Source organism: Maniola jurtina, chromosome 3 (genome assembly GCF_905333055.1).
Source record: "Maniola jurtina chromosome 3, ilManJurt1.1, whole genome shotgun sequence".
In the NCBI taxonomy this organism is placed as follows: Eukaryota; Metazoa; Arthropoda; class Insecta; order Lepidoptera; family Nymphalidae; genus Maniola; species Maniola jurtina.
Genome location: NC_060031.1, coordinates 15710420 through 15727009, shown reverse-complemented (window position 1 = coordinate 15727009; position 16590 = coordinate 15710420). Strand labels below are relative to the sequence as shown.

Below are 16590 nucleotides of genomic sequence, written 5' to 3'. Positions count from 1 at the left end.
TTCATTGACTCAAATCTAGTCTGGTTATTGATAGTCATATGTGGTATTGTCTTGTTATCACCCTGCTGGCAAAGCCATGCTGTTAGTTGAGCGTTTCAGTACGATTCACTATACACCTTCCAGGTTAGCCCGCTTCCTCTTAGACTGCATCATTATTTACCACGATGACGCCTAGTAACCACCAGGTGAGATCGGAGTCAAAGGTTAACTTGTCTTTAAATAAAAAGAATCAAAAACTGACCCCTGCATAGTACAATTGATTTAATGGGGGGGCTTTGATTACCTAAATAGGTACCTTGTTCTTTCTTCCTTATAGTCAATGTGACCTTTTTCTCAGATAGTGTGTCGTGAGTTGTTACCGCTTTCTAACATACTGGTCGGAGTTCTCTTTGCTTATCCCAATATACCAAAATACCAAGCCTGCCCCTAATAGTGAAACTTTTTTCTGATATGAATTGAAGTGGATCTAGGATTCTGCAAACAACGTCATCTCTTCAATTTTATTGTCAATTACTGGCTTTGAAAGTATCCATGTCCATACACTTGCTTTAAAGTTTTAACTCTAATCTAGTCAAAATTCTACGGTTTCTCTGGAAGTTCAAATTCAAAAATGGTTTTATTTAATTTTACTTTTACAAATACTTTTGAATCGTCAAAAAATCGACCACTGGTCGGAATGCCGTTACTACCGAGAAGACCCAGCAAGAAACTTGGCGGTTGCTCTTTTCAAGTACATATTTAATTTACAATAATATGCCATACTGAATACAAGCAACTGCAGCGCCGTGCCGTGCCAAATCCAAGCTGTTTTGATATTTAGATAATCTTCGATGTTCGTCAAAGTATCATATTATATTATGTGTATGCCTATATCAATCTCAAGGCCGCGTAGGGCAGCTTCGTCAGCAGAATTTCTTTCAGTGTGGAGTGTGGACACGACGTGCACAATCCACTTCGGGAATACACTACCCCAATCACACTTCCAATGTAGATGGCCGTTTTGACCCAAATATTGCATACAACATGGCATACCACGACATTATGGCATATGGGTAGTTTTTCCTTTTGTTTGCTCTTATAAAAATGTCGAGGAAGTTAATATTGGAACAGTTGGAATACATTAACCAAATAAATTGATGGAGGTAGGTACGTAAGTAATTGTTGACATTCTTGATACGGCCGTGAAAAAACGCATCAATCCATTGACTTTGGTAGTGTTTGTCACGTTTTTAGACATAATTTAGTGCTTTGAGGACTGTTGGTATTATAAGTCTCAGGGGAATAGTATTGATACTGAAAATTGAGGGAAAATTTGATTGCAGATTCGAATTTTGATATTTATTTTAATTTTTAGATTTTTAGATTGAGTCTTGATCTATACACGTTCTTAAGTTTCTTGACAGTTGACTAGTAGTCGATTATGTTGGTCTCTAAGAACTCTCTGATGTTTTTTTGGCAATGGCGATTTTGGGAAATTAAAACAAGTTAAATAAAAGCACATTAAATCGATTAAACTGAGTTTAATCTTTAACAGCATCTGATTTCAGTAATTTCTAGTTCTTCTGGCGGAAGATGCCATTCTCTCCGGTATTTTCTATCAAAAAATTTTTTAATCAACTCTAATCTATTCTTCTCGTACTTAAATAAAATTACTGGTAATGTTTAGTGTATCAAACTGAGGGTTAAGATGCCACAATTATAAGTGCCTCTTCCATTATTTTAAGTTCCTTTTAATTACATCATTACTTGACGGTAACATAGGCGTGTCTTTCAAGTGAAAAATCTTTATTCTTGATAGATTAGTCTGCACCCGTTTTTATTTAATTATTAAGAGTTATATCAAAAAATTAATTCCCAACAACTTAATTAAGATTCCAATATATCTTTAGAGCATCAAAAACTGGACTTTAGTTCTCAGGTAGGATACTTTTTGCGGGTACAAATGGTACAATGCAGTCGATATCATACCTGGGTGGGGGAATATCGATCTTATTGTCAAGGAGTTATGTGAAATGTAAAGTTTTTGAAGTGTAGGTAGTGTATTGGCTCAGTTCCGTCCCTGTTCCATCACTGTCAATTAGCTGCAGTAAGGAGTCTCCATCAATCATAAACATTCTCTACTGAGCGCCGGGGCATCCATCCTGAGGGTCTATTGTTTAGATTTTCGAGTTTCATATTTCTAATATAGCTCGTCTCGTCTCGTTCGTGAATGAAATTGATGGAAAAGTCAATAAACTTTTGCTAGCTAGATCTAAAATTAGTACTTTATTGGTGTTTATATTTTGAATGATTTTCAAGTTTATTTTTCACGCAATCAGACCCCTAATAAAACAATATTTTCAGAAATTCCTCGCAAGTGAAGTCGGGTCGAATTAGGTAGGAAGTCGACTATAAGCCTCACTCTTACTCTTAATTACGTAATATACTTAAGTGTGTTCCTATAGGTTACAAGTGTAAATTAAAAAATTATAACACCCCCGACAAGTGAAGGTTACAGTAACTAGAAAAGAGCTGATAACTTTCAAACGGCTGAACCGATTTTCTTGGATTATAGCTAATAACACTTTCGATCAAGCCACCTTTCAAACAAAATAAACTAAATTAAAATCGGTTCATTAGTTTAGGAGCAACGATGCCACAGACAGATACACAGATACAAAAGTCAAACTTTATAACATCCCTCTTTTTGGGTCGGGGGTTAAAAACGAATATCAGTCGAAACCCGTGTAGCACGCGGATGAAGTCGCATGCATACGCTAGTTTTATTTTATAATAAAACTTCAAATAAGTAAGTACAATATAGTATTTAGGTATTAAAAAACTCCGCACCCTTATTGCTTGGTAGACATCTGTGCCGGTTTTAAAATTCACGTTGTAACTGCGAAATTATTCATACAGTATCAGGTGTCCCCAAACTGACACACACCCGCACCATGCGAAACTAAACACGGTGCCTTCGAGATGCAGGGACAACCCTAAATTACACCACAGCCTAAAAACGTGAACCTACCGGTAAATCAAATCTCAAATTTCGTCTATTTTATCTATACTCGGATTATTGTCCTTAATTTTTTTGAACCGGCTTCTTAATTCGTAGACTTGAAATTTATGGTTTGTGTGTGATGTAAGAATTCACGTTGTAAATGCGAAATTATTATTTATACAGAACTGACGTACACCCGCACCTTGCAAAACTAAACTCATGGTGATGGGAGTTGGGACAATCCTAAATTACACCACACCTCACAGCCTAAAAACTGTGTGAATCTACCGGTTAATCCGGTAATTGATTAATTATTATCGTTAAGTTTTTGAATCGACTAATTCGTAGATTTTAATCAGATTTAGAATTTAAGGATACTTTGAAGTAGGTAGAACTTCTTTGGACACGACTTTAGACATGCTTGGGAGTAACTTAGAACGTTTTTGGACGGATGTAATCATAGGTAGGTACGTCATATTTTTCGCGTCAGCAATTTTTTGGTACCAAGTAGTTAGAACCATAGATTAAAAGCTCATTTTTTTACTAAAAATTATTGGGTTGTGAATTCTTCCTATTAATCGCAAAATTTAGGATTTTGTATTTTCTTCCGCGCACTGTTTTAAGTATGTATAGATTTTCTAGGCTGTGGCATATTTTAGCACTATTTTTGATAGCGTGCGTGACGTGACGTGACGTGAGTGAAAAGGAAGGAAACAAACAAATGTCACAAATTATATGCGAGTGAAAAGGAAAGAAACACAAAATGTCACATAAATACGAGTGATTGATTGACCCGCAGTCGGCTAATGCTTATCGGAAGCAATAAACAGCTGCGGTTGTGAATATTTCGTAACGTTTTTTTTTTTTAAATGAGAATCCTACTTAGCGTTTATCGTGTGTCGATTGAGTAGGGATTCCATAGTTTAGTTGAGTTAGAGCCATCTTAATTTTTTATCATTTATAAAAACATTTTAAAGTCGTGATATCTACATGATTTCGAAGAAAATATAAAAAAAAACGCTTTATACTTTAAGTAAAAATTTCATACAGCATTGTTACCGCCGAGTTTCTGGCTGGTTTTTATCGGTAGGAACGGCATTCCGAACCAGTGGTAAATTATTTTGACGATTCAAAGCACTTGTAAAAGTCTACTTAAATAAAAATATGTGTATTCAATTCTATTCTATTATAATATCTGCCAAAGCCACCATGATACAAACTTCACAGTCGCTGATCGTTCCTCCCTGTGTTGGCAATGCGTATAGACACTTTCAGCTTTTAAGAAATAATGAAGGTGTTGCCCTCACAGGCTCTCTCTCTATTATGGGTTTCGGTGAAATTGCAGCAAAATCAATCAATTCGATCGATTTTGAAATCGGGACATGTCCTGTTGTAAAACAACGTCGGACTACTCTAGTCTAATCCTTTCAAGGCTAAATGGTAATTTAAGCATTAGACAAGAATAGTTGTTATTCTTTGTAAAATAGTTGTACACGTGTTATCAACAAATAATAATTTATGAGAATTTACAAATCAAAAAAATTTGATAACAAATTGATGACAGATATCTTTCAAATCAGTACCTATTTCCTAGATCCTACATGACAGTAATTCCTAGGGTAAATGAATTTTCAAAAATAGAAACAATAATTCGTCTGTCGGTAGGTAGAGCTTTTTAATCACTTTGTCTAGTAAGTACCTACGGTACCTACCTACTTACCTAATTAGAGTAGGGTTATTAATCACTTTAGGTTACTATACCTACTAGATAATCTAGGTAGATATAGTAACCTAGTAAATAAGTTATTCACTAACCATTTGATTGTAGTCTATCCTAGTCATATAGGTATCTAAGTACCTACCTAAAAATATGACAAAGACCAGACAAAAAAAAGAAATAAAATGACAACTGATTTCCAAATTATAGTTAGTTTCCAATCAGAAAATTATTAGATTCCAGACCGAATTTTTGCCTATTGTGCCTAATATTATTTTGACGTCTCTCAGAATATTTACCATTAGAACCAAGCATTAGAAATAACAATTATAATAATTATCGTCAAATGGTATTATTTTTCATCCTAGTCGATTGTGGGCTGCGGCATAGATATTATCTATTTATTATCACTATTGAAACTAAAAGTATCGTAACGTATAAATGGATCAATCAACTACATGATTAGCTTTACGATATTTTATTTAAATCAAATTACAGCATAGATAAATAGTAATTATATTGGTCATCGCGAGTCGTCTAGTTGCCATTGGTGTCACTGTGGTGAGTCAGCTATGCGAAGGAGCTCGCGCTTGTCGAGCGGCTGTCATCGAAACGATCGCCCGTCATTGCACGTCCACCTCGCGCATAGCACGCACGCTTGCATTACGCAGCGAACCACCCCTCGAAGAGGTGTGTATATGCCTATCTCTCTTCTCCGCGCTGATTCGTTGCTTAACCGAGCAGCCGTCTCGCTCTAGAGAGGGGCGTGCGGGGAGGGGGCGCTGCAGGCGGGTCGTAAATCACGCGGCGTCTCATTCCACGCGGGACCGCCGCCGCCGCCGCAGGCACCGCGCACTTCCCTCCCGACCGCCGGCTAAACGGCGCGTCTTTCGCGACGTGTTTACATTCACTCCTGGGAAGTTCATTTTGTCTTGTAAAAAGTGATTTTAACTCGAGTGTTGTTTGATTGATGGATCCAAGAACGTTTCGATATCGACAGTTTGGATCAAACTGAAAAGATTTCGTCCAAAATGATCGTCGAGCCCGACCACGTGAGGTAGGGTTTCTTTGTGCAAGTGTTTTTCATTGTTTTTGTAATTAGAATTATTAAATTGTATCTATAGAACAGTTTTTTGTTTTTGTATTAAATTTCTTTTGTTTCCTTAGAAATCTATTATTTTTTCACGATGTATTTTGTCTTCAGCTTAACTTTCGTTTTGATAATTTTGTGCATCAATCTGATAATACTGAAATTATCATTGATAAAGATCGGTTTCTATGTTCATTACTTTCGCTATCTAGAAAACTGTTTCAGCGAAATTGCAAGTCGATTATATCTTATCTTTATTATGTTCAATTAAATGTTTTTTTGAACTACAATGCTTGTAGTTAGATATAATAAATGAAGCAACATTGGTGACAACTGACAATATATTATTTCATGTATCTATTATTTCAATACTTATTCATTTAGCTATACTGCATTAACTTAAGTAATCTTAGTAGTTTCACTAGACAAGATTTATTTTTATTGCTTTTGTTGTAGATACATCGTCGCGTCGTATTATAATCAGTGTCTATAAATTTCATCGATTAGACACATCGATATATCGATAAGTGGTCCCTCATTGTTACAAAGCGTTGTTTATCAAAGAATTATCTTCGATCCTTGAATTCTTAATTGTCATAAATAACTATTCTTTTTTTTGTTGAATTATTATTGTATAGCTTTGTCGTATCGTTGAATGATTTATGTTAATTGGGCTTTATTAGATATCTAGATATTAATTGATATAATTTTCGGAGTTCTAATTTTTTCAATTAAGTTTGTCAGGGTTTTATTTGTTTTGTTTATTAATACTTGTTTTAAGATCGGCTACGTTGATTGTTTTTTAGGGTTCCGTTCCTCAAAAGGAAACAAGGAACCCTTATAGTATTACTTTATTGTCTGTCTGTCTGTCTGTCGTGACTCCGTTGACCTAGAATCAGACCTAGAATCAGGTAGTTAGGTAGGTTTTATACCAAAATTAAAAGGTAAAAACCGAAAACCGTGAATTTGTGCTTACATCACAAAAAAAAATTACGATGTACCGACTGTGGAACCCTTCGTGTGCCAGTCCGACTCACACTTGACCGGTTTTTAAATCAAGATATACTATACTTGTCTATTCAAAGTTAATTAGGTAGGTGGGTGTAATGAATCGTTAAAACTTCAAAGCACGTGTTTTTTTTTGTCTTTTTTATTATTTACTTAATATAAATGATAAAAAATTCTTTAAGAATGGTAATAACAATCTACGATTTGCATTTAAATGTATTATATTATTCATTTTTGTCAATCTCCTTCAAATAAATATTAAAAAATTGCTAATGCTACTATTTCTATTCAGATATAATAGCAAAAGATAGTATGGTAGGACAGAGTTTTATTGATATTAAATTATTAGGAACCGGCTTCATAGTGCAAAGGTGAATCGCAATATTCAAAGATTTATTGGACTTTTATTCATTAAATAGGTTTCTAAAAGAAAATTCGATAAATTACTGTTTGTCGCGAAACCTTCTCCAACAGTCACTAATTAGGAAAACTATTTTATTTAAATCTATCGTTCTTTTTGTCAGATAACATATTATATGGACTTCCATAATAATAAAAATGGTCACTTTAGAAAAGGAACTATTATTTGAAATGATAAATGACTTAATGACTATATCAAGGTGAGTAGCACCAAATATTATATCGAGGTCAACAGTTTTCTTATTCACACCTTTCTTCGAATTTCCGAATAAGCTGTTATAAAAACCAAGAACTTTAGTTTCGTATTTTCAACATGCAATGCGTATTGGCCAGCCCCCTCAATCCATAAATCTTAATTACCCATATGACGCATAGGCACATGTTACTGCGAACGAAACTCAGTATGAAACGCCTACAATTCACGAGCGGCTTTTATAGGAAACAATATTTTACATTAGATATGGCATCCAATTCGTCACAAAAAATTAGGGCACCAACCGTTATGGATCTATATAATTATTTCTCTACCACTGAATGTTCCATCCAAAAGTACTCTGTGAATAGGCGTAAGATATTCCTCAACTGCACAGAGTAACTGCTATTGCAGTTGTACGAGGCGCGGCATTTTAGACGAAATGCAATATATAGTCCCACACTCGCCATTGTTGGCTTTTACTGACATCGTAACTTACTGGGAAGCCCACAGCTCAAGAGTGCTCGGGCAAAGAAACTTGAAATACTTTTTACAGTGACAAACTGTTGTGGGGTAAATCTTTTAACAAATTTCTGGAAAAGAGATGTTTAAACATGTTTTTGTTTGTTCGCAGAGAGAGTCCAAGATGTTTGTCACGGGAGTCGTCAGGCGCGCCACGATGTCCCTCCAACGACTCCGTGTATTCGGGTCGGAGCGCGCCGAGCCTGCCCCTGCCAGCTGCACTATCAGCGGCACTGCCGGCCGCCTTGCCCGCAGCGCTCTTGCCCCCCCACTCCGCAGCCGTGGCGGCCTACCTCGGTGCCGCAGCCGCAGCGGCCCAACAAAGGCTCCTCATGTCCTGCCAAGAAGACATGACAGACTCTGAACGCGCAGATGCCGTACTAGACTTCAGCACAAAGCGGAGTGAATCCCCTATCGACGATGACGACGACGACGCTGTCAACCTTACCAAGAACGAAAACGGTCCATTAGATTTATCAGTTGGCACCCGAAAACGTGCTCCAGAAGATTCTCCATCACCCGTACCGACGAGAAAAAGTTCTCGAACGTCTGACTTTAAACCGATTTCTACACCATGGACGACACCCGTTGCTCCACATCTACCTTATTTCGCAGCAGCTGTCGCCGCAGCTAGCTTATCACCTAAAGGTGGCCTTCCACATGACTGGAATGGAAAATTAAAACATGGAACACCTACACCGAACGATGCTACTAAAGCCCTGGAAAAAATGAGTGAATTGAGCAGGTTAGGTGGAGAAGAGCTTTTCAGATCTGTTCAGAGCGCGGCTTTAGGCGCTGGGTTAACCCCTAATGCTGCGGCTCGCCACTCTGCTTGGCAGTCGCATTGGTTAAACAAAGGAGCTGATCAAACAAAAGACGTTTTGAAATGTGTGTGGTGCAAGAAAAGCTTTAATTCGCTTGCTGATTTAACTGTCCATATGAAAGAAGCCAAGCATTGTGGCGTGAACGTGCCAGTGCCTCCATCGGGCGGTGGACCGATACCTCCATCGCTTTTACCGCCATCTAGTTCGCCTTCAACACCATCTCATAATTCCTCCTCTTCAAGCGGATCATCCAAACCGAATCATAATGATCTTAATATGCTCATTAAGGAAAATATGCCAATACCTAGGAAATTAGTCCGCGGTCAAGATGTATGGCTAGGAAAAGGGGCTGAACAAACTAGACAAATACTTAAATGCATGTGGTGCGCGGAGAGTTTCCGCTCCCTGGCGGAGATGACAAGCCACATGCAGCGCACACAGCATTATACTAATATTATATCACAGGAGCAGATTATCTCTTGGAAGTCTTCCGATGAAGCCAAGGGGTCCAACTCCAGCACTCCCGGTACCAACAATGCAGTTCCTCCGACGACAGGAACGAGTAGTCACGTTAGCGCTGTATTAACTTGTAAAGTTTGCGACCAAGCGTTTAGTTCCTTAAAAGAATTAAGTAATCATATGGTTAAGAACTCTCACTATAAAGAGCATATTATGCGTTCTATAACTGAGAGCGGTGGTAGGAGACGACAAACGCGAGAAAAGAGAAAGAAGTCCTTACCGGTAAGGAAACTTCTCGAGCTTGAGAGAGCCCAGCACGAGTTTAAAAATGGGGAGGGCAACGGAGTTCCTATGGGGAAACCGATTAGGGATTTCGGGGCTGGAAGCCGCATAACATGTGAGAAATGTGGTGATAAAATTGAGACTGCTGTATTCGTAGAACATATTCGACAATGCATAGGCGCACCCATGTCAAATAGCCAAAGGAATTTTCTAAAAAGTGCTCTTCTTTCAAATAATATTATTCCACCCGATGTTCCCGGCCACATCACTCCTACCAGTCGCGATGGACGTAAGAGTATCAATGACGAAGTTCCCTCTCCGGGATCAACGCACCACCGTTCCCCTTCTTCAGTTAACGATTCCTCTCCTAGTTCCAAAGATCACAACCCTAGCAATGAAAAAAGTTCGTCCCCATCTGTACTTAATGCCATAGAACAATTAATAGAAAAGAGTTTCGACACTCGTTCCCGGCATTCAGTACCCGGTATGCCCGGTGGGACTTCCCATGCTCCGATTGGATCTAGTATTTTGAAAAGATTAGGTATAGACGAGAGCGTAGACTACACTAAACCTTTGGTAGATGCACAGACTATGAGCATGTTAAGAAATTATCACCACCAACAAGGATATGGCCGTCGAGAACGTAGTGGTAGCGAATCCAGTTCCATGTCCGAAAGGGGTGGTAGTAGGGTAGAATCTCTTACTCCCGATAGAAAGTTGGATTCTTATCATATGACTCCGCGTACCACCCCGGACACCCGCGGCTCTCAAACTCCTGCGTCAGAAGATCGCCCCGCAGAGGTTAGGATAAAGAAAGAGATCACGGACGAAGAAGATCGCGATACATGTGTAGATCTGAGTAGTCAGCCAGTTAGGGTTAAAACTGAAGTAGATGATGATGAGGAACACGCGAGACCGAATAGTGCGGGTGAAGAAGACAAGCCAACCGTTCCTAAACGGGAAAGCGAGGGTCCGAGCCCAGTCCCAAGTCCGCGTAGCCCGGCTAGCGATCGTTCCGCACCCACTCCTGGTGCTGATAGGAAGCCGGCTTCCAGTTTAGGAGCTCTGTCATCCATGTTCGATAGCCTCGCTGGTGGTGGATCTTCCAATGAGCCTAGTTCTTCCCGACGTGGTGGCAGTCATCCTCTGGCTGCCTTGCAGAAACTTTGCGACAAAACTGAGACTAATTCGTCTCGCGCACCGCCCCCTGCACCGTCCCCTGCAGGTCCACCGAGCATTTTAACTTTCAGTTGGGCTTGCAACGACGCTGTGGTCACAGATTCGATCATGAAATGTGCTTTATGCGATACTCCATTTATATCGAAGGGTGCGTATCGGCATCATCTTTCCAAGATGCATTTCGTTAAGGACGGTGCTCTACCAGAGCCTGTCCCGGTCAAGGCCCCGCCGCCTGCAGCGTCTCCGGGTGCGCATAAAAGCAGCGGGTCCAACGCTGCTTCGCCGCAAGACCCACGGAGTCCTTCACAATCCTTCGACGAAAGTCCTCACTCCAAGTTCCTCAAGTACACGGAGCTGGCGAAGCAGCTGTCCAGCAAGTACGTGTAAGGCGAGGGCGGCCGCCATCAGTTGTGATGATACCATATCCTGCTACGTCGACCCTGTCCAGGGTCGTTAGGTCGCGACGCGACGTTAAGTATTTCGAAACTCTTTGCCAATTTAATTATTTAGGTAATCGTTAGAGTTCACCGCATAGTTCGGTTAGTGTAATTAACGACTAGCGACATAAGTATACGCCAAACGTCTTACGTTCGTTTAGGATAAGAGAATATTTTCAAAATATTGCCTTTAGGAGAGGACGGAGTCGCGCGGCGTCGGCTGCGGCCGCGGCTATCTTCCACACTACGTTGATTCCATTTCGATATTTGTAAATATTATAAGTCGCATTAAGTCTTAAAAGTTCGATTCGATCTCTTGTAAATGTATATTTTTTGCTAATAATCCAAAACGAGACAAATCGTTTGTAATCTTGGCTGCGCACGCGATCGGCTCGCACGACGTATCGGCGCCGTCGTGTCGTATCGTGTAAGTCTGTCAGTATTTAATGAAAATTCGTTGCAATATTATCATTTTTGTGTTACTTAATTTTTTATGTAAATCAGAGTTAGGGTTAGCATGGTTCTTAGTTTATTTTATGTATATTTTGAAGCATCTGTTCGTCAGGCGTTGAGATCCGTCGATGCCCGCAATCTCGGAGATCAAATCTCAAGCAGTTCGTGTACATATACTACATACGGCGCAGTGTCATAGCATGCAATATTACAATCTCCTTAGTGTAAATTTTGATCTAGAACGCTCTCCTCGTGAGGTTGCTATTTATTATTTAGTGTTAAGTGTAAGCTAAGCGACTCTCCTGTGAAAACATGTATACCATTGTACCAGCGCATTCATCGGTTGTCCAAATCAACCTATTGTATTTATAAAGTGATAAATTATACAATTATTTCTTTAAAAGGACGACTACATTCGTATACGTTTAGGACACTGTATAACGTGGTTTCTTCCAGTTGTAACAACAGATATACGATGATGTATATACGGTAATTGTGAGTGGAAAAGCTCTTTTATATATTAAAAAAATATTGTAAACTGTATAATTGTAAGTTTCAAACGATATCAGTGTATAATGACACAATGGGATTTCAACTCTCGGAGCATGACTGTAGATTGATTTTTGATGCAGTTTAAAGTAAAATAGGAAATTATTTGCTTACTTTTAATCATTCGATATAGTCGTTATTAAAGTTCATGTATACTACAGTCATGTTCCGAAGATTACCACTCCTGTAGAGCCTGTTTCACAAAGTATTTACACATTTCATACACATTTAGTTCACTTATCACAATCGTGATTGCATAAACCAATATAAAAAAGAGACAGAAAATGAATGATTAAAAAAATACTTTTGCCTAATATGTCTATCTTCAAAAGTTTCGTTGTTAATGCCGATTTTAGAATTGTATAGACTAGAATTTATTTGAGAAGGAATTTGCTGCGCATTAAACTTAATTGTTTCAGATATTGCTAATGCTTCAGTTCACAAATCACTAAACTAAATTGCACAGGTCTAAAAATTGTGTTTTAAATATTTTAAAGGAGTATTTTTGAACAAGATGGCTCTATTATATTTTACGATCTGTTAATTTAATTTAGCATAGAGATTTGTATACAAATGCTTTTGGTTTAGCAGTATTTCCTTTGATAAAATCTTAGTAAATATTAACAGTATCATGTGTTGATATCATATTCATTAAATAAGTCATTTTTGTCACTAAAAAATTTGTAAAGACTTTGTGAAACGCGCTCCGAATACTGAAAATTTTAACGAAAATCGTAAAGTATCATTTTAACGATAATAATTGAAAACATACGACAAATACTATTATGTATACGCTAGCTCTGATGAGAGAATTTTGCTCATTCTTTAAAAATGAAAAATGGTGTTGAATATTGATTTTACCAAATTTAATAATCTTATTTAATATTTTATGTTGTATTTCAAAATGCAATTAAAAGCTCAAAGAAATATATATGTTAAATACTACAAAGGTATTTTATTTTATCCTCAATATACCTACCCAAGGTAAATTATGGCAACAAATATCTCTAAACTAAAAAAAAACTTTTAAAAATAAAGCGACTAACTACAAGAGTACCTTCTAGTTTGTGAGTTATCATCAAAAAATTTAGAAAATCTGATATTCTTAAAAAAGTTTGCTACGCATAGGACCAAACTAAAAAACTTGGTCCTGCGTCGTAGCATTTTTGAAATTTCCCATGTTTAGGTGATAATTCAAAAACTACATTTTTTGGAGTTAGTCGCTTTTAACAACAAAGATGACATGATAGGAATCAAGAAATTCCTTAGAGGTTTTGATTCTCGGTATGATAAGTAATTTTTAGTAATTTTCTAGTCTTGACCACTAGAAAGGTGTAATCATTAGTAAGATAGATTAAAATACTATAACTTTATCAAAAGTTAAATCTATTGCAGCGACTCCATAAAATATGTTAAGAGATTTGACATCATCATTCTATATGCTTCAGATGGGAAAATTCAATAATAATCACAAATATTTTACAGAGACGCTACCTCAAATTCAAACTCAAAAATATTTTTATTCAAATAAACTTACAAGCTCTTTGAAACCATTCGAAAATATTTTTGAGTGATTGATTGGTCATAACTTGAAAGTACAGGTAATAAAGGTAAAGTAATTACCTACTTCCTATTAATTACCTACCTACTACTTACTATTAATTAGGTTCTTGTAGTTTACTTGTACTTACTTCCGATGTCTTCACGTCGCGGGGCCTCGTCTCAATCACTGTAATGACGTCATTCATCGTGACACGGTGACACAGCTTGCGGCGACAGATCAACAAATGACATATTTTATTTATCTACTTGCAACACTCGTGGGTTACAGTTTCGTGAGTGCGCAGTTTGGGGTTAAATCGTCTTGTGTGCACGAAAATTTTGTCTAGACACAAGCTGTTCTTTTGCTACTGGTAACATTTGACTTTGTATACATCTTAATATGTTTACTTTACTTTACGTATAGAGTAACCTATGTAAAGGTTCTAAAAAAAATTATAGATACTTGATGTAATGTGTAGGTAAGTAAAATAGCACAGGTAGGTAAAGCAGATAAAAAGGTACCATAGTACTCTATACTACTTCGGAAGTCTTACCGTCATGGAGCCTCGTCACAATCACTGTGACGTCACTCATCGTGATACGCGCGCGGTGACACAACTTGTGGCGACAGATCAACAAATGACATATTTTATTTATCTATTTGTAACACTCGTGAGCAGTTTAGGGTTATATCGTTTTGTATGAACGAAAATTTTGTCTAGACACGAGTTGTTCTTTACTAGTGGTAACATTTGGGTTTGTACACATCTTAATATGTTTACTTTACCTATGTAAAGATTCCAAATAAAATTATAGATACTTTATAGAATGTAAGTAAAATAGCATAGGTAGAGCTTGTCTATTTTGAAATGACGCGCTCCACCACCGCAATTTACACATTACTACCACAGTCACAAATTATGTAGTGGGGTGCGTCATTTCAAAATAGACAAACTCTACCATAGTACTTTATAGGTAGGTACTTTGGAAGTCTTCACGTCACGGAGCCTCGTCTCAATCACTGTAACGACGTCATTCATCGTGACACGCGTTCACACAGTGACACAGCTTGTGGTGACAGATCGACAAACGACACGTTTTGTTTATAGTCTTGTAACAATTGTGAGCAGTTTAGGGTTGAATCGTTTTATATGAAGGAAGTCTAGACACAAGCTGTTCTTTACTACTGGATTGGTTTTATTTAAATAATTAAATCAAGTAAATCAAAGTTTGTCTGCTTTGAGTTGAACTGCGATAAATGAATGTCATGCCTATAGCTTTGGGAGTGCTGTCAGTCAACCCCTAAACACAAACTACCTTTGCGACAGGTAGTGTAAACATACGGGGGAGATTTCGCATCAGATTAAAAAAATGTTCTTGATTGATTTTAACTTACCAAAATTAATTTTAAAATCTGGTTTAATCGGCTACTCGTTTGCTTGCTATAAACTCAAATTCATATGGGGTACCTTACCATTGTACAGTTTTTGATTTTCAATTGTGGAATTTGTAATAAGTGTTGGTGATAATTAATTACGTTAACTTAAAACTAAAGCTACACTAGTTATAAAAAACTTACTACACTGTAAATAAGTGACATTATAATGGAAACAAAGTAGGAATATCCTAAACGCACCATATTTCGCGTCGTATTTTCCGTTCCAGGAAACACCGTTGACGCCACAACCCTTCCGCCTGTCTGTCACTGTACATCTATTAATGGCCGCTAATTAAAATGACGGTTTGTTTTATATCATCAAATTAATGAATACCGCAACCCCCAGGGGGAAAGTGATGGGCCTTCACTTGACTTGACGGTATAGTCAAATTTTCTATTCGATTTCACCTAAGTATATTTATTTTATATATTCATTTTATATAGTATGTACCTATTAGAGTGTTTGTTTAGTATGCCTAAAATGCAAAATTTTAGCCCGATACGTCCAGTAGTTTGGAGCTGTGCGTTGATAGATCAGTCAGTCCGATTTTCTTTTATAAGTAGATTTTATGACTCTTGTTGAGTAACGCGAGAGATTTTTGCCTTGGATTTGCCTTCATGGAATAAAGAGTTTGATTTGCAAATCATGTTCGTAACTTTCTCTTACTTGCTAATTTCTTCTATTGCATAAATCATTAAATATACTTAAACCAAGTATTGATCGTCATGGATTGACTAATTCACAATTCTATAGCAGAGTATACAGTCAAGTCGATATTCTGTAGTCGACTAGACAAAGTCGAAGTGTTACATCACTACAGGGAGACGTCAATTTATGCGAAGGTTCGCGATGGATAGTTTGATTTATTCCGCCATTTATCATCTTTATGGAAACGGATGAAATTATTGTTTTACGTTTTCCATTTAATTATACTTTGCACCTTTTTAGTTCATTAATTTATGGTTAGGGCACTGATGTTTGATAGATTTCCTTTAATTGCAGGGGATGCGTGAACAAATTCCTTTATTTACGTACCATACCTAAAATGGTTAAAGTCAAAGTCAAAATCATTTATTCAAAGTAGGTACAATTGTACTCGTTTTGATGGTCGAAATTGTTAAATTTGTACGATAGATGGTGATAGGCTAACGTCGGTTTCGGTCAAGGATACGGCGTTCAGTCCTGGGCACGTAACTATTTTGTTATATGCATCTTAAGCAAATAATTATCACTTGCAAGGTGAAGGAAAACATCGTTAGGAAACTTAAATGCCTTAGAGAGCCACAAAGGTGAGTGAAGTCTGCCAATCCATCCGTACTTAGGCGGCATGGTGGACTATGGTCTCAAGCCTTCTCATTCTGAGACCCGTGCTCAGTAGTGGCCCGGGAATGATGAAATGGAAAGTAAAATAAATAAAAACTGAAAAATTGGTTACCATTGAACTCTCTAAGATCGGACCATAAGGTGAAGAAAATCTAACCCGTCAATTTCAG

The 16590-nt window shown here is 37.5% G+C and overlaps 1 protein-coding gene across 2 annotated transcripts in view; it reads left to right on the top strand.

Annotated features, from left to right (window-relative positions):
- Positions 1 to 13061, top strand: part of LOC123880728 (protein tiptop-like) — a 381041-nt gene extending 367980 nt beyond the window's left edge. The window contains exons 1-2 of one of the 2 annotated variants that reach the window (XM_045929033.1): positions 5365 to 5757; positions 8046 to 13061. In XM_045929033.1, coding sequence (XP_045784989.1) covers positions 5732 to 5757; positions 8046 to 11064 — 3045 coding nt within the window. In that variant the 5' untranslated portion in view covers positions 5365 to 5731 and the 3' untranslated portion in view covers positions 11065 to 13061. Of the gene's footprint in view, positions 1 to 5364; positions 5758 to 8045 lie in introns of those variants that run through there. The other variant, XM_045929027.1, reaches the window with a different exon arrangement.
- The last annotated feature ends 3529 nt before the right edge of the window (positions 13062 to 16590 follow it).